Here is a 26,080-nt window from a genome sequence, read left to right on the forward strand (position 1 = left end):
ACTGACACACTGAAAGAAATTTTTAATGGAGGCCAGAAATGGCAGTATTTTCTGACAACGTATATGTGAGTCGTGTGACGGAGAAAACACAGTTTTAAGTACCTGGCCTGTAGGTAACTGTTTTGAACAGCAAACCAGTGTCAAAAACTTTGCTGACACACTGAAATTTTTTTTTAATGGAGGCCAGAAATGGCAGTATTTTCTGACAACGTATATATGAGCCGTGTGACGGAGAAAACACAGTTTTGAATAGCTGGCCTGTAGGTAACTATTTTGAACAGCAATCTGGTGTCAATTGCTTCACTGACACACTGAAATTTTTTTTAATGGAGGGCAAAAATGGCAGTATTTTCTGACAACGTATATGTAATCTGTGTGACGGAGAACACACAGTTTTAAATACCTGGCCTGTAGGTAACTGTTTTGAACAGCAAACCAGTGTCAAAAACTTTGCTGACACACTGAAAAAAAAAATTAATGGAGGCCAGAAATGGCAGTATTTTCTGAAAACGTATATGTGATCCGTGTGACGGAGAAAACACAGTTTTAAATAGATGGATTTTTAGGGCTGTAATATGGAAATGACCTAGCTGTATTCTGCTGTGCCAACAAGGAAATGGCGCAGAAAAACCATGTTCTCTGGATTGCTTTTTAAGAAAATAATGAGGATTAAGATGCAAAAAACATTATTCCTGGCCCCTGAGACCAGGGCCTATTTCTAGAAATATCTAACAGCAGCAGCCGACAGAACTGGAATGGAGCCTCTTTTGCTATATGCACTGCAGTCTGCTATATACCCTGCCTGCCTGCCTATATACACTGCCTGCCTGATATCTCTGCAGATGGATTAGTCCTCAGAAGGACTGTTTGTTAAGATGGATATGTGTAATGTACGGTTTTTCTCCCTATACTACCTAATACACAAGCAAATCTCTCCCTGACACAGCAGCAGCACCTCTCCCTACACTGTCTGATCCGGAGTGACTGTGACGAGCATGGCAGCTCCAGGTCTGATATACAGCTGATGACGCTGTGCGGCCAGCCAATCACTGTAATGCCCACAACCAACATGGCTACGGCATTACAGTGCATGGCAGGCAATCCCTGCATGTTCATTGGCTTTCTAAAGAGCGCCAAACATGCAGGGAGGGGACCCGACTTCCCGCCTGAGCAACCCGGAAATACTTGTCGAGCATCATGATGCTCAGGCGAGTACCGAGTAGTGGCGAGCACGTTCGCTCATCACTACTGATGATGACGCTATGAGGCCAGCCAATCACTGTAATGCCTCAGCCAACATGGCTACAGCATTACAGTGAGTGGCAGGCAATCACTGTATGTTCATTGGCACTCTAAAGAGCACCAAACATGCGGGGTGGGACGCTCCTATCTAACATTCAATGAAAATCGGACCACACTCGGATGGCATCCGAATGCTGACCGTTTTTTTTTTTTTTACAGACCCATAGACTTGCATTGCCGATTTTGATCCAACATTTGAAACAATATCAGACACGTGTCCACGATTTTGAGCAAACTGCTCGTTCCATGAAAAATCAAGGACATGTAAACAGTCTCATCCACTATTGTAGGTACGAGTGCTATCCGTGAAAACTATGGAGAGCACTCGAATGCAAATGGGGTGTAAAAGTGACCCTGGGAACTATAGACCAGTCAGCTTAACGTCTGTTGTGGGTAAATTGTTTGAAGGATTTCTTAGAGATGCTATTGTAGAATATCTTAATGATAATAACTGTCTAACTCCATATCAACATGGATTCATGAGGGATCGCTCCTGCCAAACAAACCTGATCGCCTTCTATGAGGAGGTGAGCTCACAGCTGGACCGGGGAGAGTCAGTGGATGTTGTATACCTTGACTTCTCCAAAGCGTTTGATACCGTGCCACACAAAAGGTTGGTATATAAAATGAGAATGCTTGGTCTGGGGGATAATGTGTGCAAGTGGGTAAATAGCTGGCTGAGTGATAGAAAGCAGAGGGTGGTTATCAATGGAGTAAGCTCAGGGTGTGTCAGGGTTACTAGCGGGGTGCCTCAAGGGTCTGTCTTGGGCCCTATATTATTTAATATATTTATTAATGATCTAGTGGAAGGGTTGCATAGTAAAATAGCAATATTTGCAGATGATACTAAACTTTATAAAGTAGTTAATACAGATGAGGATAGGGCACAGATACAGGAGGATTTAGATAAATTGGGGAGTTGGGCCAAAAAATGGCAAATGGGGTTCAATGCCGATAAATGTAAGGTCATGCACATGGGAAAGAAAAACGTCTTGGTTAATAGCAAATTAAATTGGAGTGCCCAGTGTCAGGCAGCAGCTGCGAAGGCAAATAGAGTCATGGCATGCATCAGAAGAGGAATAGGGGCATATGATGAGAACATTGTTCTTCCTCTGTATAAAGCGCTGGTAAGGCCGCACTTAGAATATTGTGCACAATTCTGGGCTCCGGTGCTCAGGAAAGACATATTGGAGCTAGAGAGGGTACAAAGGAGGGCGACTAAGGTAATAAGGGCAATGGAGGGACTAGAATACCCAGAGAGGTTGTCAAAATTAGGCCTATTTACGTTGGAAAAGAGAAGGCTTAGGGGAGACCTCATAAACATGTATAAATACATCAGGGGGCAGTACAGAGATCTCTCCCATGACCTGTTTATACCAAGGATGGTGACAAAGACGAGGGGGCACACTATGCGTCTGGAGGAAAGGAGGTTCCTGCACTAGCATAGAAGGGGATTCTTTACGGTCAGAGCCGTGAGACTCTGGAACTCTCTGGGAGAGGAAGTGGTGATGTCCAACTCACTTAATGAGTTCAAGAGAGGCCTGGACACCTTTCTTGATAACAATAAAATTACATCTTATGCTTAGTTAATTAATCCAGGGATTTAATCTGACTGCCAGATTGGTGTCGGGAAGTGAATTTTTCCTCAATGATGTAAATTGGCCTATACCGCATGGTTTTTTTTTTTTGCCTTCCCCTGGATCAACGCTGCGGAATAGCTGCAGTGCACAAGAAATAGGCTGAACTGGATGGACGCTTGTCTTTTTTCGGCCTTATAAACTATGTAACTATGAATGAGCCCTTACTGCACCTAAATTATCTTAGCTGGACTGTTCGCTCTGTGATTGGGAAGTGCAGCATACACTAGGATTGCCATTTCTGAGACTCACACCCTTATATCATCACCAATTTTGTCAATTTTGCTTGGAAGACACATTACAGAAAAAAGAACAGTGGCAGGGACTCAGCACTGGACCAAGGGACTGTGAGTAAAGGATAGTTTTATTTTATTTAAAACCAGCTGCAGCTCAGAAACAGGCTTTATGAATCCGAAAACCCCATTAAGAATCATTCTGTGGAAAATTGCAGCCAAAAACAACAACGGTGTCTCTATCAAGTTGCCCATTTAGTGTATGGGTGAGTTTAGATTCTATTTGCTTTTTGATGACAAATGCTTATTGATAATTTAATATATTCCTGAATCATCAAATAATGCTTTGAAGAAGTTGTCACTAATTGGACAACTATTTCTCATACCCCACGCTTGGCCCCGATGAAATAAAAAAGCTTATACTCATTTTCTGTGCTGGCACCGTTCCGGCAGTGTCGGCACTCACTCTTCCCGGGGCTCCAGTGCTGTTTTTGTGACACATGACGCCAGAGCCCAATCAGCGCCCCTCTCACGGTCCCGGCATCTTGTCGAATTGAACATGAAGAAAAAGTCAGAGATCAGCTGCAGCCCGGACTTCCTCTTCATGTACGATTTTTCCGAAGACGAGGAAAGTGACGCCGGCACCAATTGGGCGCCGTGGTCATATGTTACAACAACCGCGCGATAGCCTCGGGACCTCGAGTGCTGACACTACTAGAACGGCGCCAGCATGGGAGGTGAGTATAGTTTTTTTATTTTAACGGAGCCAAACATTTAAATCAAGAAGGGGTTGTCCAAGTAGTGGACAACCCCTTTAAGTTGCTTTCTACTCCTCATCTATGACATATGACTTTACTTTCATTGTAACTGATGTTTGTACCTTGTACAATTTGTCAAGAGTAATTAAAAGAAAAGAAAAATGTCTACTTCCTTATGTGAGTGATCTGATGTGCAACAAAAATAGATTTTTGGTTAAAACATTTCCAAATTCTAAACATGAAAATATTTTTTTCTCCCGTGTGAATAATCTGATGTCTAAGAAGATCTGATTTAGATGTAAGATATTTACCACATTGGGAACATGAAAATGGCTTCTCCGCTGTGTGACTTCTCTGATGTTTAACAAGATTTGATTTGTTTGGAAAATATTTCCTACATTCTGTACATGAACATTCATTTTAACCTGTGTGAATTCTCAGATGTGTAACAAGATTTATTTTCTGTAAAAAACATTTCCCTCACACTGAACATAATAATAATTGCTTCTCCCTTGTGTGAGTTTTCTTATGTTTAGCAAGATTATATTTCTGAGAACATTTCCCACATTCTGGACATGAAAATAATTTCTTCCCTGTGTGGATTCTTTGATGTCTAACAAAAGTTGATTTGTCTGCAAAAAATTTCCCACATTCTGAACATGAAAATGGCTTCTCCCCTGTGTGAATTCTCTGATGTGAAACAAGATGCGATCTCTGATTAAAACATTTCCCACATTCTAAACATAAAAATGGCTTCTCCCCTGTGTGAATTCTCTGATGTTCAACAAGATTTGATTTCTTATTAAAACATTTCCCACATTCTAAACATAAACATGGCTTCTCCCCTGTGTGAATTCTCTGATGTTCAACAAGATATGTTTTATTATTAAAACATTTGCCACATTCTGAACATGAAAATGGCTTCTCCCCTGTGTGAGTTTTTTGATGTCTAACAAAAGAGGTTTTGTCTGTAAAACATTTCCCACATTCTGAACATGAAAATGGCTTTTCTCCTGTGTGAATTCTCAGATGTGTCACAAGATATGCTTTCTTATTAAAACATTTCCCACATTCTGAACATGAAAATGGCTTCTCCCCTGTGTGAATTCTCTGATGTATAACAAGATTTGTTTTGTCTGTAAAACGTTTACCACATTCTGAACATGAAAATTGCTTCTTTCTTGCGTGATCTCTTTGATGTTCACCATCCCTTTGGATATTTTTATTTTGTTTAAAAGTCTGTGATGAATCAGTAGAAAGAACCTGTTGAAAGGAATCAGATGATACATCTTTGTTGTGAAAGGCTGGAGGTGTATCTTGGATAATGGCATACTCTTCATATGTATCTGGTGTGATACTACGGTCATCTGCTTTAACATCTGAAAATATCATATGTTCCTTTGGGCTCCTGGTACAGTCATCTGCCAAAGATGAAACAATTGATATTACTCATAACAGTGCCTTTTAGACATATTAGTTCTAATGTACATTTTATAACATTTATTTATTAAAGTGTCTATACAATTTGTAGTAAAATTAGATTTACAACTGAGTAAGACATTAGCTGCAACAAAAGACCTTGAACAACCCCAATTTCAGAAACATTGGAATGCTGTGTAAAATGTAAAGAAAACAAGAATGCAAGGATTTCGAAATCTCTTATGTTGTGAGAGGTTTATGACGTATATTTACCTCATATGTCTTGTCCCTGACTGATGCCAGCTCCAGAGCTGGCCCATCATCTTTCATTGTGCATCACAGCTGAGTTAATCAGCTGTCATCTGCGTTTAACAGCTGTTAATTTGTTAAATCTGGCTGTCAATCTCTGACAGCGGGATTTAACACATGTCAGAAGGCTCTCGTCATTCCACACTCCCATTGGCGCATCAGTGAAATGATTGCAGGGGCCACTGATGGGTTGTAAAAGGTTTAAAAAAAAGTAAAAAAAAAGTTCAAATCACCTCCTCTTGCATCTGTTTTATCTCAGAAAGTAAATGTAACATCACCTAATCTTCACTGTACTATTGAAGGAATAGAAGAATCCACACTATCTATAAACAGAGCGATAGTGAGGTAATATTTAGCTAACATAAATTAATTGAAGTATTCAGGTCCAGATGAATTAAATCCTAGGGTACTGAAGGAGATAGCATAGGAAATTATTGAACCACTCTCCATAATTTTGGAAAATTCTTGGAGAACAGGAGAAGTCCCAGAAGACTGGAGAAGAGCAAATATTGTCCCTATCTTCAAAAAGGGGAAGAATGTGGACCCAGGGAACTATCGGCCTGTGAGCCTTACTTCTATCCCGGGAAAGATCTTTGAACAAATTATTAAACAACTTGTAAGCTAGTACATTTATGAGAATGAAATAATTAACCCGAGCCAGCATGGGTTTGTAACTAATCAGTCATGTCAGACTAACTTAATTTCCTTCTATGACAGAATCACTGACTGGGTGGATCAGGGAAATGAGGTGGATATAGTATATCTTGACTTCAGCAAAGTATTTCACTAAGTATCTCGTACTATCCTTATTGAAAAAATGACCAACTATAGAATGGACAGGCAACTGTAAGGTGGATTCATAAATGATCGGACTCAATGAGTGGTCAAATGGTTGCACATCCAGTTGGAAGAATATATCAAGTGGGGTACCACATGGCTCTGTCCTGGGCCCTGTGTTGTTCAACATCTTTATCAATGATTTAGATGAAGGAATTGACGGTAAACTGATTAAATTTGCTGATGACACAAAGCTAGGAGGGATAGCTAACACTAGAGAATAGAGAGGATTCAAAAAGATCTAAACAAACTGGAGCAGTGGGCAGTGACTAACAGAATGGTTTTTAACAGAGAGAAATGCAAAGTCCTACATCTAGGCAAGAATAATGAAAAAAGCATATACAAATTGGGAGGAATAGGGCTAAGCAACAGCACGTGAAAAACACTTGGGTATACTAATAGATCACAGACTGCACAGGTGATCAACATTGTGATCTAGCAGCAAAAAAGGCAAACACAATTCTGGGTTGCATTAACAGAATCATAAAGTCTACATCACATGAAGTAATTATCCCCTGCTACTCCTCTTTGGTCAGATCTCATCTGGAATACTTGTCCAGTTCTGGGCACCACATTTTATAAAAGACATGAAGAAACTGGAGCAAGTTCAGAGAAGAGCGACCAGAATGGTGACCGGTCTGCAAACAATGTCCTATGAGGAACGGTTAGAGGATTTGGGAATGTTTAGCTTGCAAAAGAGAAGACTGAGAGGAGACTTAATAGCTGTCTACAAATATCTCAAGGGCTGTCACACTGTAGAGGGATCAGCTTTATTCTCATAGCACAAACAAAGACTAGAAGCAATGGGATGAAACTGAATGGAGAAGATTCAGATTAGATATTAGAAAAAAAATTTTGACAGTGAGGGTGATTAACTAGAGGAAAAGGCTGCCAAGAGAGGTGTTGAGTAGAGTAGAGCAAACCTTTTTCAAGGTTCGGTTCGTTCTGATCGGCGATCGTCCCGATGTTCGCCAGATGGTTCGAAGAACATATCCAAACCCCATTGAATTCAATGAGATGCACAACCAATCGCATAGTCAACACCTTCAGGGAGGCCCAAAAGCTGCCCTCAAATTAGGGGCAGACACCAGGAAAAGTGGCATCAATTGACCCCGTGTACAAATAGTATAATTATTATTATTTATTATTATAGCGCCATTTATTCCTTGGCGCTTTACATGTGTAAAGGGGTATACATAGCTAACAACAAATGAGTCACCAACTTGTACAGGAGAGAGGAACCTGCTCGCTAGGGCTCACAATCTACAAGGGATGGATGAGGATACAGTAGGTGAGGCTAGAGATGGTCATGTAGCAGTATGGTGGAGTGAGGGTTACTGCAGGTTGTACGCTTGTCGAAAGAGGTAGGTCTTCAGGTTCCTTTTGAATGTTTCCACGGTAGGCGAGAGTCTGATATATTGGGGTAGAGAGTTCCAGCGTAGGGGAGATGCATGGGAGAAATCTTGTATGCTATTGTGGGAGATAAGAGGGGAGTAGAGAAGGAAATCTTGTGAGGATTGGAGGTTGCGTGCAGGTAAGTATTGGGAGACTAGGTCACAGATGTATGGAGGAAACAGGTTTTGGATGGCTTTGTTTGCCAAAGTTAGGGTTTTGAACTGGAGTCTCTGGGCAATGAGGAGCCAGTGCAGGGATGGACAGAGGGGAGAACTGGGGAATAGTGGGGTGACAGGTGGATTAGACGGCCAGCAGAGTTTAGGATAGATTGGAGGTGTGCGAGAGTGTTAGAAAGGAGGCCACAGAGCAGGAGGTTGCAGTAGTTGAGGAGGGAGATGAGGGCATCCACTAGTGTTTTTTGCAGATTCATGGTTGAGGAATGTGAGGATCTGGGAGATATTTTGGAGTCGAAGTCGGCAGGCAGTGGCAAGAGCTTTGATTTCAGGTTTGAAGGAGAGATCAGAGTCAAGCTTACTGGACTGGGGAGAGTGGGCAGCCATTGACTTTGATAGATAGGTCAGTTGGTGCAGTTGAATAAGATGGTGGAAAGATAATGAATTTGGTTTTATCCTTGTTAAGTTTTAGAAATCTAGCAGAGAAGAATGATGAAATAGCGGACAGATATTGTGGGATTCTGGTTTGTAAGGAGGTGATATCAGCTCCAGAAAGGTAAACCTGTGTGTCATCAGCATAGAGGTGATAGTGAAAGCCGTTAGACTCTATGAACTGTCCCAGGCCAAAGGTGTAGATGGAGAAGAGCAGGGGTGCTATAACTGATCCTTGGGGGACACCGACAGATAGGGGGCGAGATGAGGAGGTAGTGTGTGACTGGGAGAAACTGAATGTCAGGTCTGTTAGGTATGAGGAGATCCAAGATAGGGCCAAGTCTGTGATGCCAAGAGATGAGAGTCTGTAGTAAGAGGGAATGGTCCACTGTGTCAAAGGCAGAGGACAGGTCCTCCATGAGAAGGATAAAGTAGTGTCGCTTGGACTTGGCGGTTAGTAGGTCATTGGTGACTTTAATCTGGGCAGTTTCAGTGGAATGTTGCAGTCGGAAGCCAGATAGTAAGTGGTCAAAGAAGGAGCAGGAGGAGTGGTGGGAGGACAGTTCAAAATGGATGTGCTGTTCCAGTAGTTTTAAGGCATAGGGGAGAAGTGATATGGGCTGATAGCTAGACACAGAGGATGGATTAAGGGAGGGCTTATGAAGGATGGGTGTGATCGAACTATTTATGTTTGAAGCATGAGGGGAAGACACTGGTTGTTAATGACTGGTTGAAGAGGTGGGTTAGGGTTCGGATGAAGGCTGTGGTAAGGTTTGGAATAAGTTGGGACAGGATTGGGTCAAGTTCACAGGTGGTGAGATGTGGTTTGGAGAGTAAAGAGGAAAGTTCGCATGATGGCGAAGAAGCTGATTTTGGAGGAGAGTTGAGTAGTTATGAGGAGGGGCTGTGGGGACTTCAGGCAAAATCTTTGCATTACAATGTCAATCTTCTGCTTGAAGAATGAGGCAAAGTCTTCAGCTGAGATGAGAGTAGAGGGAGGGGAAGCTGGGGGACGGAGGAGAGAACTGAAAGTACTGAATAGCTGTTTAAGGTTGTGAGACAGGGATGATATGAGAGATGAGAAATATGTTTGTTTTGCTGCAGTAAGCAATTAAGTAAGTGACTAGAAGCAATGGGATGAAACTGAATGGGAGGAGACACAGATTAGATATTAGAAAAAACTTTTTGACAGGGTGATCAATGAGTGGAACAGGCTGCCACGAGAGGTGGCGAGTTCTCCTTCAATGGACGTCTTCAAACAGAGGCTGGACAGACATCTGTCTGAGATGATTTAGTGAATCCTGCTTTGAGCAGGGGGTTGGACCAGATGACCCAGGAGGTCCCTCCCAACTCTACCATTCTATGATTCTATGATAATTGTGCAGCATTTTGACAACTCCTGTTACAGGACAAACTACTCGACTCCCTTTCTTTGGCAGCCGCACAGCGGCACGCCTTGTAGATGAGGGCAAGAAAGAGCATGTGCTCCAGTGGATGGCAAGCGCTGCATCAAGCGGCCTCCTCTCCTCTTCCTCCACTTCAATATCACACACTCAGAGGTGGCACCCCATTTACCTTTGCTTCCCCATATCTCTCCAACTGCCCAACTGACTGTGTGGAACCACAGATAGGCGAGTCTGCAGAGCTGTTCACATATTCTATTCCATGGGCATCAGAGGTCTGCTCCAAAGATTTACAGAGTCAAGAGGAGGAAAGCATCTGCACCGAGGCCTGAAAATTTTTTTCATTTGGATCCCGGGCCGGACGAAGAAGGGTCCGAGCAGAATCCAGACTCTCGTCACCAGAGGTTAACCCCCAGGGGTGGAGGTGATCTTGATGAGACTCAAATCCCTGAGGCACACGCGGACGGTACTGTGTTGTCAGGGCAGGAAGAGGAGGAGGGTGACCCTCAAGGCGAGGAGTGGGAGAACACAGAGGATGACGATGAGGTTGTAGATCCCACTTGGTGTGAACCCAGAGGCATGCAGCAGAGGAGGAGGAAGACGAGGAGGTTAAATTGTTGCTTCCCGCACAGACACTGAATGAAGCAAAGACGACAAGCACTGCATCCTCAGCCACAACTCTGGCTGTGGCCAGCAGCGGTCACGGGTCTGCAGTACACAGGGGCGGCAAGAGCTGCCTAGCCTGGGCCTTTTTTGAGACCGCAAAGGATGAGCCAACTCAAGTTATCTGCTAACTGTGTAAAAGATGACTCAACAGAGGCAAAAATTCCAATAATTTCACTACTATATGCATGAACCAGCACATGCACGATCAACATGTGTTCGACTGGGAATCTCACTACGCTAAAATGCAGACTAGCGGGCCTCTCCAACCACAGCAAGTGCTGCTTATTCCTCCTCCAACCCGCTACAGTAGGGGTGAGTGACAGCCTGTCAGCTGTTACGGAAGTGGACATGCCTGCTGTTTTTGACCTATCTCAGACAACGAACACATCACATCTTTCTCAATCCACCATAACATCTCCACCTGCACCTCACTCACAGTCCAGCAGATTTTCATGTTCATGCTACTCCACCCACCCTCTGTCAGCACAACAGCCAGCCCTCGGTCCCGCAGTTGTGGTCACATAAAAGATTGTTTCCTCCTAAACATGCCAAAGCTAAGAGCTTGAACTTCACCATCTCCAATCTGTTGGCCACGGAAATGCTTCCCTTCCGCCTGGTGGATACAGACGGTTTCCGAAAGCTGATGATCGTCGAAGTCCCTCAGTACCAGTTGCCAAGTTGCCATTACTTCTCTAAGAAAGCTGTGCCTGCACTTCACCGGTATGTCGCAGACAACATCACCCGTTCCTTAAAAAAATCTATGTCTGACGGTGTATTTCACCACTGACACCAGGACGAGCAAGCATGGCCAGGGCGTTACATCTCACTGACTGGGCACTGGGTGACTCTGGTGGCTGTGGGGGCAGGCGGGCAAGGGGCTGCTTCACAAGTCTTGAAATCACAAGGCTTGCCAGGCGCTTGGGGATGGAGACCTAAACCACTACACACCAGAAGATGGAGAACTAAACCACCACACACCAAGGGATGGTGAACTAAACCACTAGACACCAAGGTGTTACTAGACACCAAGTCAAGGAATCTCCAAGGCTGGAGGGAGAAACCTCTGTATCTAACACTTCCTTCACTGCTTCTGCCTCCTCCACCTACTCTAAAGCCTCCACCTTTGGCCTCAACCTCTCTGTTAATGAGACATGCGTTCCAACAGTGCAATAGTCCTTAAATTAATATGCCTTGGAGATCGCAATCACACTTCTCAAGAGTTGTGGACAGCTATCCAGGCTTAGTGTAAGCAATGGCTGTCTCCAATGAACCTGAAGCCAGGGATGGCTGTATGCAATAACAATGTGAATCTGGTGGTGGAAATACGCTGGGGCAGTCTCACACACGTGACTTGCATGGCTCACGTCCTCAACCTGGTTGTACAGCAATTTCTCCACCACTATACCGGCCTGGATGCGCTGCTTCAGAAAGCACGGTCGCTGTGTGCTCACTTCCGCCATTCGCACCTCGCGGGTCATCGACTTGCATCGCTACAGAGGTCTTTCGGCCTACCGGTTAACCGGTTGACTTGCGATGTGCTGACACGGTGGAATTCCACTCTGCAAATATTGCAGTGACTGTAGCAGCAGCAACGAGCCCTGGTGCAGTATGTCATTTTGCATAGCCTGGGCCAATGCAGTACAGACGTGGCGCAAGTCAAGCTTGCAGAGTGGGCACAGATGAAGGACCTCTGCATCCTTCTGCAAAGTTTCGAAATGGCATCACTATTCCAGTCATCTACATGCGGGAGCACACTTTGAATAGTCTGAGGGAGGAGGTGGTGGTCCCAGAGGAAGAAGAGGAAGCAGAAGAGGATGCGGAAGGGATAACATCTCTAAGTTCTGGACTGTCTTTGCACAGGCAGGTGCCAAGGAAGGGTGGATTACAGCAATCAAGGAGGGCTTATGGTAACAGACAAACTGTTAGTGAAGGTGCGGGAGCCGAGGAACAAATAGAGAAGGAAGAGATGATGGGCGCACAATACTCAGGAGACGAAGAGGATAATGATCTCCTGTCTGTTGTTCGAGGTTGGCGGGAAGGGACAGAGGAAGCAAGCTTGAGTGTTACCCTGCCACCAACACACCATGGACTTGTACCTCATGAGAGCGACTATCTGCAACATGATTGTTACCCGCATTGTTAGGATTAGAAATAGTGCTGCCCACTGGTTTGCCACTCTGTTAGATCCAAGTTACAAGAGTATATTTTTCTAAATGCTTTCCCCCCTGTCCTAGGCCTTGTCCCATGCTGAAATGTGGACTCCTTGCTGGACCACACATTAAGCACAAAGGATTTAGATACTAAAATGTTAACTGCTGGCTGGAACACACAATTAGCATAAAGAATTTATATACTGAAATGTGGCCTGCTTTCTGGAGCATGCTATTAGCACAAACAATTTAGATTCAGAAATGTGGACTCCAAGCTGGAGCAAGCTAGTAGCACAAAATATTTATATACTGAAATGTGGCCTGCTTTCTGGAGCACGCTATTAGCACAAACAATTTATATTCAGAAATGTGGACTATTGGCTGGAGAAAAATTAGTATCACCAAATATTTATATACTGAAATGTGGCATTGTTTCAGGACCATGCTATTAGCACAAAGAATTTATATTTTCAAATGTGGACTCCTGGCTGGAGCACAATATTAGCAATACAAAAGAGTTATATGCTGAAATGTGGCCTGGTGTCTCTGGACCACATAATTAGCAAAAGGATTGATCTGCTGGAAGGGCGATTTCACAGCCACACAGGATCTATTGAACTAGCTGAATGTCAATCAAGCACCTAGCTAACTATCTGACTATCTGGTAGCAGCCTCTCTGCGCTGTTACACTGACAAAATGGCGCCAAAACAACATTTCCGCTCTTTATATGGAGAGGGACATGTGACTTTGGCAGCCAATAGCACAAGCCCTTTGTGTCTGAATGCTTTCTGCACGCTGATTGGCTGCCGGAATCTCCACACATTAAGTTAAGGAAAAAAAATAAGAATAACAGTCCGCCGCTCCTCTAACCTCTCCCCACCCCCTCCCCTCATCAAACACGTGTTCCTCCGCTCATCATACAGCACCACTATGCTAGCCAAAGTCCTAACAAAAGCAATAGTGGAAACGCGATAATTTACCGAACATTGGCCAAATTTGACGATATTGAGTAAAAATGCTCGGGGGTCGAAACAAGAATCCGAATGTGCAATGTTTGGGCCGACTTTGAGATTGGCGAACGTTTTCCGAACAAGTCCGCTCATCTCTAGTGGTGAGTTCTCCTCCAATGGAAGTCTTCAAACATAGGCTGGACAGACATCTGCCTGAGATGGTTTAATGGATCCTGAATTGAGCAGGGGGTTGGACCAGATGACCCTGGAGATCCCTTTCAACATTGCCTTACATGATTGTATATAAAAAGATCATGCTAGAGGGGTAGAGTCACTCAAAAGCAAAGATGGTCAGAAGTTTAACAATCTGTGATCAACTGCGTCTACAAATTGTGGAACAATTTCAGAATAATGTTCCTTAATGTAAAATTGCAAAGACTTTGAATATTCCACCATCTACAATACATAATATCATCAAAAAATTAGGGATCCTAGAGAAATCTATTCACGCAGAGAACAATGCCAATGGTCAGTATTGGGATTCTCATGCTCTATGGACCTTATGGTGGCACTGCATTAAAAACAGACATGATTCAATCAAGCAAATCATGGCTCAGGAATACTTCCAGAAATCAATGTCTGTGAACACAGTTGGCCATGCAATCCACAAAGGTAAATAGCATTTGTAGAATGAATTGACCAAACAAATTCAGACTTTGGTAATTTCCTTTTAATGCTGAAGCTTTGACTCCTGTATCTAAATCTGAGGACAAATTTATCTAATCAACTTTCTGGAGACTACCAATACATTTTTACATTTCCGTCTACATTGTTAAGGTTATTTCAACTATCGTCTTCTGCCTTTGAACAACAACACTTAGCATTTCTTTGTTGCAGGAGGATCCTCAGATGTGGACATTCACTCTCCCTCATGAGTCTGCAGAGCGGTTATCTCTGGAAATCATTAACCTCTTCGAGACAAGGCCAATTTTAATTTTTCCATTTCATGTTTTATCTTGTCTTTCTTAAAAGAGCCATAACTTCTTTATTTATGACTTAATAGTTTTGTATATGTTTACCATAATTATTATTACTTTACCGTATATGTGCTGGAAACCTGGGAACAAAATTCCAAGAATGGAAAAATGGTAAAAAAAAAACACAAAAAAACTGTTGTATTTTTGATATGGCATTCAATGAGCTGTAAAAACCACATTGTTTTTAAGATCAATATGATTATGGCTATACAAAACTTATATTTTAGTGGTTTAAAAAATTATAATTATAAATATTGAAGAAGTTTAACTTTTTCTGAAACGCATATTTTTTTTATTTTTACGTTGATAGAGCTGTATTAGAGTCAGCATCCACTGTGTATGGCGTGGGCTCAGTTCCTGGGCTTGCTCAATATATGCACACCCAGCAACTGTAAGTGTACGTTGGTTGTCGGAAAGGGGTTAATGACATAAACATAGTGTAGTAAGAAAAATCCTATCTTTGCATCAGGCTGGACACTTAGAAGGAGACTGTTGCTCTGAGTTCAGATGATAAATTCTCAGCGGAACGATTCTGATATGAGAACTCAATTTCTTCTAGAACGGTCAGACCTAGAAGAAACTGATGCTTCACTATCCAACCCCTGATTCTCTGTAGACTGCCATGACTTTTCTCTCAGACTGGATAGGATATTGTGTAAGCGCTGCCTAAAACAGACCTGGGCTTTTCCACTGAATGTATGAACCATCTTTACCACAGCTGATTAAAATGTAATTATTCACTCCATCCTACAGAATATATCACAACACATATCAGACTGCATCATAAGTTATCAAACAAATCAATATGTGGTCATTTCTGGTGGCTCAGATATCTAAAGCCCTGATCTTTATTACCTGAACAATCTTCTAAGCTGATTCATGACAACGTCATGGTTGAAACTCTTCCTGTAGAGGTTAATACTTCTGAGGCTTTTTCTGATAATCTCAATACTATCTGGCAAGAGTCTAGTAATATAAGAAAACAGCTGATAGAAGCAAGTCCAAGAGTTTCTCCTAACAATAACCTAAAACCCTAGTCATTATTAACCCCTTTATGACATAGGGCGTATTAGTACATATCTGTGCCCTGGGCCTTATGGACCAGATACGTATTAATACGCCCTATCTTTAATGCGGCACCGCGACCGAAGTCGCGGTGACAGCATTAAAATTCCGGTGCCATCTTACCTTAGGGTAGATGGCGCCAGCATCTCGGGGGGTGTCGCCGCCCCTTACCACCCACGATCGCTGTGATTCTGAACAGCCAATCACAGTATTTCTCACTGTTTCCGACAATTAGATTGCCGGAAACAGTGATGTGCAGCCTAGGATCGGTGCTCCTAAGAGCACCGATCCTAGGCTGTCGCCTAGTAACCCCAGCCCTCTCCCCAAACTGCTAGGATCGGTGCGATCGCCGATTGAATCGATCGCACCGATCACAGCGGGACCGCGCGCTAACAGGGCGGTCACGGGGCGGTGACCGGCTTGTGGACCTGCCTGTCACCTCCCCATGACCCCCTGTGATGTAATAGAAGCCCCAGCCAGCTCTGATTGGAGCGATCGATGATGACATCGATCGCTCCCATCAGAGTACCTGAACACAGGTGACAGGGCGGTCACAGGGCGTTGACCGGCTTGTGACCTGCCTGTCACCTCCCTGTGACCCCCAGTGATGCTGCCCAGGCCCCAGCCATCTCTGATTGGTGCGATCGATGTAATCATCGATCGCACCAATAAGAGTACCTGACCGGGTGGTGACCGGCCTGTGACCTGCCTGTCACCCCCCTGTGACCGCCCTGCAGATCCTCACACTTGGTGAGGATTTCTACAGAGCGGTCACGTCTGATCTGCGCTGTGCTGGGCCTTGTAGTGCCACAGAATCTTCTGTTACACTACAAGACCTTTCTCCTACCTGCTCCTGTCGCTGCTGCTGCTGCGGCATCCTGCTACAGTCTCCAGGGTCCTGGAACTCCTGCTCCGGCATCCTGCTGCGGTCTCCAGGGTCCTGCATCTCCTGCTCCGGCGTCCTGATGCTGTCTCCAGGGTCCTGCATCTCCTGCTCCGGCGTCCTGCTGCTGTCTCCAGGGTCCTGCATCTCCTGCTCCGGCGTCCTGCTGCTGTCTCCAGGGTCCTACATCTCCTGCTCCGGCATCCTGCATCTCCAGAGTCCTGCATCTCCTGCTCCGGCGTCGTGCTGCTGTCTCCAGGGTCCTGGATCTCCTGATCCGGCGTCCTGCTGCTGTCTCCAGGGTCCTGCATCTCCTGCTCTGGCGTCCTGCTGCTGTCTCCAGGGTCCTGGATCTCCTGCTCCGGCGTCCTGCTGCTGTCTCCAAGGTCCTGGGTCTCCTGCTCCGGCGTCCTGCTGCTGTCTCCAGGGTCCTGGATCTCCTGCTCCGGCATCCTGCTGCTGTCTCCAGGGTCCTGGATCTCCTGCTCCGGCGTCCTGCTGCTGTCTCCAGGTTGCTGGGTCTCCAGCACCTTATCCTGCTGCTGCGGATCCTGCTCCAGAGCCTCTTCCAGAACCTGCTGCTGATCCTGCAGAAAGAACAGAGAAGACTTTGGTAAGTCCATCTCTGTTCTCCCCTCATCCACCCCTCCCCCCCCTCCTTTTACCCGCAATCCTCCTCCCCCCCAGTTTGTTTGTTTTTTTCGTTCGCCCTGCAGCGGCCGAGTGCTGAGCAGTGTCTACGTCACTGATCAACGTCCGTGCTCGCTGCTTTTCAGGACTTTTTCTTGTCCCTGTCAACTCTCCTCCCCCCACACCTTTGCACCACATCCGCGCACATTGATTGGTGACATAGTTCACCGATCCGCACTCGTGCTCGCTGTTTGCACCACCTACTGTAGTTCTTTTTTTTCTCTTTTTTTTTTCAGAAAAAAAAAGTTCACACCAAGCACACTGACACACACACACCACATACAGAAAAAAAAATGTCCGGCTCATCCCGAACTCGCTATTCAGCGGAGGAGGCATACGCTATTGTTGCCTCCAACACTGAGACTGACAGCGAGGGCGAGGATCCCACATTTCTTTAACTTTTCCGACGCCTCATCGTCCTCCTCTTCCTCCTCAGGTGGTGCTGGACCGCCCCGCAGTCGTCGCAGGAGAGAAGATGTTCCAGCGCCTCCCACTACTGACCCCATATGGACCTCGCCCCCCGAAAATTTTGAGCTACTGATTCCTGATTTCGTGGCGGAATCAGGAATCAAGTTTGACACCACCGGCCTCACAGAAATAGACTTTCTCAAAGTCTTTTTCTCTGAGGATTTTATAAACCTCATGGTGGGCCAAACTAATTTGTATGCTCATCAATTTTTGGAACAAAACCCCTCTTCATCATTTTCTAACTGGTCTCCTGTAGACGCAGAATAAATGATGAAGTTTTGGGGCCTGGTCCTTCATATGGGAATCCTGAAAAAAACAGAGGTTCGGCAATACTGGAGTGTTGACATTTTGTATAACACTCCAGTGTTCCGAATGGTCATGTTTTGAGGCCATCCACAAGTTCTTGCATTACCAAGATAATGCAAGGTGTCCTGCAAGCGATGACCCGAACTTTGATCGTCTTTTCAAAGTTTGGCCGGTCATCGAGCACTTCAACAAGTTTGGTGAAGTGTACGTGCCCCAAAGGGACATCTGCGTGGATGAGTCCTTAATTTCTTTTAAGGGGCGGCTTGGATTCCGGCAGTACCTGCCCAGTAAAAGGTCCAGGTACGGGATCAAGCTGTATAAACTTTGTGAGAGTACCTCAGGGTACACTCACAAGTTTAGAGTTTATGAAGGGAAGGACTCCTGGATTGAACCCCCTGAATGCCCCCCTGTTCTGGGAGTGAGTGGGAAAATTGTGTGGGACTTGGTGCACCCACTGCTGGATAAAGGTTATCACCTGTACGTGGATAACTTTTATACAAGTATCCCGCTCTTCAAGTCCCTCTCTGCGCAACATACCGCAGCTTGCGGTACTGTCCGCAAAAATCAGAAAGGCCTCCCAAAGACGCTAATTGGGCAGCTGCTCAGAAGGGGTGAGAGCAGAGCCCAATGTAGCGACCACCTGTTGGTGGTCAAGTACAAGGACAAGAGGGATGTCCTTCTCTTGACCACCATACATGGTGATGGCAGCAACCTCAGCACTGTAAGAGGTTCCACTACACAGGTCGCCAAACCAGACTGTGCAGTGGGGTACAACAAGTACATGGGGGGAGTTGATCTCTCCGATCAAGTCCTCCTGCCGTACAGTGCTTTGAGAAAGGCCAAGGTATGGTATAAGAAGCTGGCCGTGCACATTGTTCAGATGGCAACGCACAACGCTTTCCTTCTGTCAAAATGTGCAGGCCAGACTTCGGCGTTGTACCTTCACTTCCAGGAGACAGTTATCAAGGCCCTGATATTTGGCAGTGGTGGCGGAGCGGGCCCCACTACTTCTGGAACTGAAGGACCTCGAATTGTACCGGGCCAGCATTTCCCGGGGCAGATCCCTCACAGCGGAAAAAAAGGTAAGTCACAAAAGAAGTGCCGAGTGTGTTACCGAAGGGGAATACGCAAGGACACCATTTACCAATGTGACACCTGCCCCGACAAACCTGGCCTCTGCATGAAAGACTGCTTCAAAAGGTACCATACTTCCATGGACTATTGAATTAATTTCTGACGTATAACAACCTGACAAACACTACACAGCTGACGTAGTGTTCGTCAGGTTGTCATACTTCAGTTGTGTAGTGTTTGTCAGGTTGTCCTACACAACTGGCGTATAACACTACATTATAAAATTGACAAATCAGGTATCCGTTCCAAAAAGGGGGCACTTGTTGGGCATTTCCACTGTTTAGGCACATCAGGGGCTCTGAGAACGTGACATGACACCCGCAGACCATTCCATCAAAGTCTGCATTCCAAAGGGTCACTCCTTCCCTTCCGAGCCCTGACATGCGCCCAAACAGTAGTTTTCTCCAACACATGGGGTATCAGCGTACTCAGGAGAAATTGCACAACAACTTTTGGGGTCCAATTTCTCCTAGTACCCTTGTGAAAATACAAATATGGCAGTTTAAAGAGCGTTTTTGTGGAAAAAAATTGATTTTTTTTCTTTCACGGCTCTACGTCATAAACCTTTGCAAAACACTTGAGGGTTCAAAGTGCTCACCACACATCTAGATAAGTTCCCTGAGGGGTCTAGTTTCCAAAATGGGGTCACTTGTGGGGGAGCTCCAATGTTTAGGCACACAGGGGCTCTCCAAACGTGACATGGTGTCCGCTAACAAATTGGAACCATGTCGCGTTTGGAGAGCCCCTGTGTGCCTAAACATTGGAGCTCCCCCACAAGTGACCCCATTTTGGAAACTAGACCCCCAAGGCACCTATCTAGATGCATAGTGAGCACTTGGAACCCCCAGGTGCTTCACAAATTAATCCGTAAAAAGAAAAAAGTGTTTTTTTTCCACTTTTTCATTTTTACGAATCAATTTGTGAAGCACCTGGGGGTTCAAAGTGCTCACTATGCATCTAGATAGGTGCCTTGGGGGGGTCTAGTTTCCAAAATGGGGTCACTTGTGGGGGAGCTCCAATGTTTAGGCACACAGGGGCTCTCCAAACGCAACATGATGTCCGCTAACGATTTGAGCCGATTTTCCATTCAATTTGTTAGCGGACACCATGTCGCGTTTGGAGAGCCCCTGTGTGCCTAAACATTGGAGCTCCCCCACAAGTGACCCCATTTTGGAAACTAGACCCCCCAAGGCACCTATCTAGATGCATAGTGAGTACTTGGAACCCCCAGGTGCTTCACAAATTAATCCGTAAAAATAAAAGTGTTTTTTTTTCCACTTTTTCATTTTTACGAATCAATTTTTGAAGCACCTGGGGGTTCCAAGTGCTCACTATGCATCTAGATAGGTGCCTTGGAGGGTCTAGTTTCCAAAATGGGGTCACTTGTGGGGGAGCTCCAACGTTTAGGCACACAGGGGCTCTCCAAACGCAACTATTTTGTGCGACATATCTCTCTGATTTAAGGGCATAAAAATTCAAATTTTGAAAATTGCAAATTCAACATTTTCGCCAAATTTCCATTTTTTTCACAAATAAACGCAAGCGATATTGAAGAAATTTTACCACAATCATGAAGTACAATACGTCACGAAAAAAATTGGCCTGGTCATTAACGTGCAAACCACCCTCGGGGGTAAAGGGGTTAAGTTGAAGGTTGCATCTAAAATGTGCTTTGAAAGGGTTGTCCAGTTGATGAACTATCCTTGGGAAAGGCTATCAATATCAGATTGGTGGGGGCCCGACTGCTGGGCATTACAGAACAGTTCCAATTCAATAGAACAGGAGAGCAGGAGTTGTTCAGCAGTACCCAAAAGTGGACACTACAAAATGTATGGAGCTGCACATTGCATCTTCGTCCAATGGCTCCAATTCATCCCAATTTTAATGTTTTCATTTTAACTTAGCCTCTAACCTAGCTCTTCTATACTATTCAAATCTGCTATACTGCCAGAGTCTTCAGACCAATTCAACTATACAGCTTCGCTCAACTCTTCTGTTTATCTCTCCTTGTGCCTCCAACCATACTTAGCTCTACTACTTCATTAGGCTCTGTTGTACCATTTATCCATTCCATGTAAGACTCTGTGACATACTCTGTCCCATCACTAAGTCTGCATAGATGTGCTACTCTTTCAACCTTCCCTCATCACTCTTTCTATGCTGACCCTCCAGCTTCTTCTTGGACTCAACAGCTCCAGTTGCCGTTTAGTATCTAAAGCTTCTGTTCCTTCCACCGGATTGAGCACTGCACCAACGTAATCTGTATGTAATGCATTATAGCAACACAAGCAGACCAAGGGCTTTGATTTACCTCCCCAGGTGCGACTTAACACCTGGGGACATTTCTCTAAGTTGACATTAAGTTGTAAAAGAATTTTAAAATCACATTTCTGGTGGCCTACCATTGCTCAAGATGACAGGGGTTGTGGCATCCGTGAATCTGTCCTTGTCATTACTTTTTTAATCATCGCCCGATGCAGGGTGACTATTCAATAGTCCTGTTGTACTCTTTGGACTTGTGGATCTGGCCAGTGAAGAAGCTTTGAGGATAAATTCCATTACTTTGTGTTTCTACCTGCTGTCAGCCCTGGGTTGGGCTGCTCACTATTTAAGCTACTGAGAATCAGTTCCCACAGTTCGTTATATCTAAATCGCTCAGGTTGTATATCACAGATCCTGTGTCTCAGTGGATATTCCTGTTTTCCAGTTTGCCTTCAATAATGGCGTTTCTGCTACCTGATGATTTTGTATCTATCCATACCTCCTGGTTCTGAGGTGGCTCACTTACAATTCTTCCTGCCAGCTTGCACCATCGAACAGCAGCAGACTCCGTGGCCTCAGCCTAGACGTAACCGTGTAAGTTCAGATCCCTGTGCAGCAGTTAAAGGGTGGAGGTCAGGTCAACCCTTGGGATCTGAAAAATGGAATAGCTAGCTCGAAGCCTGTTCAAAGTAGTCATCTTAAGAGCTGTCAAGTGACTGTCAAGTGACCATGACGAGTGCCCAATGCGTCTCATCTATGTCAATAAGCCTAAATGATTTCCCTAGGAGTCCCGCTGTTATCTCAGAGTCTTCTAATTAGTATCCTGAATTCAGGCTCGAGTAAAATAAATGTAAAGAGATTTGGAGTAAATTTATTATATCTCATGAATTAGAAAAAACTATGGCCCGGTGTACAATAAGATAGTAAGGCATACTCACCTTATAATTGGGACCACTTCAGCCTCTCACTAACCTCAGCGGTGACCAATGCATCGCTGCTGTGACCAGTGATTGGACGCAGCAATCATAATTCCAAACATCCAGAACACAACGTACGGATATTATCTCTATCTTTTAATTCTGAAAAGCATCATTTCAATTTTGCCCAATCAAATTTTGCAAAAACAATGCAGTAAAAATAAAATAAGTATGAAAATGCTGAGTAATACACCCTAAAAATTCATCATATAATTGTATCGGTATCTGGGTGAATAAAATCAGTGACTTCTCTGCATTTAGTGGTTATTACTCACCTGTGTAGTTATCTGTAGGAATCTCCTCTTTACAACGCTCATCACCCCTCACATATGTCTCTGTAGTATTAATATGGGGCAGATCTTCACCCTGAAACAAAGATTGTAAAAGTCACAGAGAAATGGAAAAGTTGTGTGAAAGAATAGAAAATATTATAAATTAACAAGACGACCACAAATGACATGACAGCAATAGTTATCACATAGCTGCAGGTCTCCTGTATAAATCCAACCTGTCAGCTCCTAATTCTAACCAGCAATCTCCATAACCAGAAAATTGTGAGAAGATCCAGACAACATCTACTATCTATGATCAGCTTTATTCTGTCATCTACACCAAGTATAAAACATACACTGAATGGCCTCTTTATTAAAGACACCCATCTAGTAGAACATTAAACCTCCATTAAACAGCCTTGTTGTCGATTACACTTGGTGTTGAAATGTTGCCAATGAAGACAGGATACTTTGTTACAAAACCTTGTGGCATGGGGTATTGTCCTTCTACCACAGGGTAAACAGCTGCCATAAAGTGATGAACTTGGTCGTACACAATGCTTAGGTAAGCTCTAGCTTGCAAACATCCATACATGAGTATCAGAGGACACAGGATGTGAGCAGAAAACATTCCCCGCACCATTACTCCATCTTAACCAGACTGAAATGATCAGTTCACTCGAATTTCCTATTCTATTATAGATTCAGTTCCAATTTGTATTAATTATGCACCACATGGTTTTTAAGAACAGTTATTGATATCTTATTTCATAAGTTATAAACATCCACATGATCCCGTTTCAATGGAAGTTCCTCCTCAATCACAACATTCACTGTATACTCCTGACACATTGTGAGATTTATACGTACAAGGTTGGCAGTTTCTGAAATACTGGTGCTGACCCTAGCACCCATGACTGTTCCGCATTAAAAGTCGCTCAGATCACTCTTGTTTTTCGTTGTAATGTGGATTCACGCTGAAAAATGATCACTTCATATTCTGCAGCACTCCGGGGTCATTGGTCTAATTTCCATATACGGAAACTCTAATTATGAAAGAACCGATGTCTCTAATAAATTGGCCACTTAGAATATAATACTGGTGAATGAAACAAGACTGAGCACAAGATCTTCACAGCCTTATACACATCACAGGGGAGATTTCATGACACTTTCTCTCCATCTACCTGATGATCCTGAGGAACATTGGGATTTTCTTGCTTACAGTCCTGTGGAAGAAGAGGACGGGGACATCTCTCTGGTGTTGTCCTCTTACTGGATAGAACTGGAGGAAACACATACAGGGGCTCAATTCATTCTTTACATGCAGATAATTATAGGCCATGTGTATTTAGTAATGTCTATTACCTGGTGATGTGAGGGGCTGGGGAACCTCCATCATGACGTCTTTGTACAGATCTTTGTGTCCTTCTAAATACTCCCACTCCTCCATGGAGAAATAGACGGTGACATCCTGACACCTTATAGGAACCTGACACATACAATGATACCGTCATCCCCCGATCCTTACATAGCATTACTGTATATTGTCTCAGCATTCCCAGCAGTGTCACCTCTCTAGTCAGCAGCTCAATCATCTTGTAGGTGAGTTCTAGGATCTTCTGGTCATTGATATCCTCATGTATCAGGGGGTGAGGTGGAGGCCCCGTGATTGGGCTCAGAGGTCTTCCCCATCTCTCAGACATAGGGGCCTGACAGCACTCACTAGAGGTCTTCTTCACTACTGTATAATCCTGGTTATAGAGAGACATATTAATAAATCTCACTACAGACATTTCCAGAGTCCTCACCTCTCCAGTTCTGTCCATCTGTTATTCCCATAGATAAGAATGATGTAATGTGACGTCATCAGAATCTCTCACCTCTCCAGTAAGCCAGAGGAGCATCTCTAGGGTGAGGTGTAATATCCTCTCCGCCATCTTGTCCCTGTCTCTATCCATCCTTGATGGTCAATCAGGAAAATTCTCTTATATAGAAGATCTCCACTGAGAGGATCCGATATTGTAGGGACCTGAATGGGGAGAAGATGACGATGTAACATCATAAAGATCCCATGTAATATTACACTTACTGGACAAAATAGGAGTAATCATATGAGGAAATATCACGTGTAGATTTTGTATTCTCTCTTTGTACAGACTGGAACATGTAATATTCTATGAAGGCAGCTCCGTCACTGATACCAGAAGTTGAGGATGATGAAGATGCTGAGAGCGGGATATGTGTCATAAAGATGGAGCGCGGCCTGAACGCCATGTGCTTTATGTCCGTCCCCCAGAAAATGCAGTCTACACGGGGGGGCGGAGGAGATTATCACTACAGGAGCCGCTCAGGTCACAGGGACTCCAGAAATATGGAGGAGACCGGCAGATATACAAAGAGCGATGACACTGGAGGGTCCGGGGAGCGGCCATGAGGGGGATTTACAGGAGTCATTAATTATAACAGCCGCAATTATAAATGTCACCTGAAGAAACAAGTGATATATATATAGAAAAGCAGAGAGGTTTCCCAGGAGACGTGTGCGCTTCTCTCTATTCATCGTCTATGGGAGATAACAGAAGCTCTGGCTCCAGAGAAAGAGAAGAAACCTCCATCAGTAAGTTATATGGGAAGGAGAGTAGAGAGGTCCCCAGCACTGAGGGGGTTAATAGTAATGGGGAATCTCCACATACCTCCACCTGCAGAGCCGCACACTGGATATATGGCTGCTCTGTGCGCACAGGACCTGTGATGAGGTCACAGGAGGGGAGGAGTCAGGGGTCACATGATCAGGGGCCTCAGTGTCTGCAGGACTCTGCTGTGCTGGGTGTGATAATAATAATGTTATTTCTATGGCGCCAACATATTCCGCAGCGCTGTACAATTAAGGGGACATGTACAGAGAAGAAAGACAACACAAAGTAACGCACAGCTCAGCAGTGAGAGGAGGAGGGAGGGTTCTGCTCACAAGCTACAATCTATAAGGAAATAGGGGGCACAATAGGTAGAACGCGCTCGTCATATGCGGTGCGGCCATCAGTGTAATAAATAGGGGTTTTCATATAAAGCTGCAGGATCCGGTCATCAGCCGGTATTTGTCTAAGTGCAGTTACCAAGTGCTATTGGGAGCATGGAGGATGTGGAGACAGATGAGTAGGAGGGAGCAGACTCTGAGGGAAAATTAGAGAGAACAGGGGAGAGTTAGATTAGTGACGTGAGGTGATAGGCGTCTAAAGAGATGTGTTTTTTTAAAATGTGGGGGCTAGGTATTAATCGGAATGTCCGGGGAAGTGCATTCCAGAAAACTGGCGCAACACG

At 44.5% G+C, this 26,080-nt stretch overlaps 1 protein-coding gene across 2 annotated transcripts in view; it reads right to left on the reverse strand.

The window, feature by feature from the left end:
- The window catches only part of LOC141272060 (oocyte zinc finger protein XlCOF7.1-like), a 58,943-nt gene extending 33,412 nt beyond the window's left edge, over positions 1-25,531 (reverse strand). The window contains exons 1-7 of one of the 2 annotated variants that reach the window (XM_073682364.1): positions 25,456-25,531; positions 24,643-24,791; positions 24,334-24,513; positions 24,128-24,251; positions 23,947-24,044; positions 22,763-22,853; positions 3,339-5,351 (exon numbers count right to left, since the gene is read on the reverse strand). In XM_073682364.1, coding sequence (XP_073538465.1) covers positions 4,411-5,351; positions 22,763-22,853; positions 23,947-24,044; positions 24,128-24,251; positions 24,334-24,513; positions 24,643-24,720 — 1,512 coding nt within the window. In that variant the 5' untranslated portion in view covers positions 24,721-24,791; positions 25,456-25,531 and the 3' untranslated portion in view covers positions 3,339-4,410. Of the gene's footprint in view, positions 1-3,338; positions 5,352-22,762; positions 22,854-23,946; positions 24,045-24,127; positions 24,252-24,333; positions 24,514-24,642; positions 24,792-25,455 lie in introns of those variants that run through there. The other variant, XM_073682363.1, reaches the window with a different exon arrangement.
- Between the last annotated feature and the right edge of the window lie 549 nt (positions 25,532-26,080).

This window comes from Phyllobates terribilis, unplaced genomic scaffold (genome assembly GCF_046119375.1).
Source record: "Phyllobates terribilis strain yellow unplaced genomic scaffold, ASM4611937v1 Scaffold_5__5_contigs__length_657084704, whole genome shotgun sequence".
In the NCBI taxonomy this organism is placed as follows: Eukaryota; Metazoa; Chordata; class Amphibia; order Anura; family Dendrobatidae; genus Phyllobates; species Phyllobates terribilis.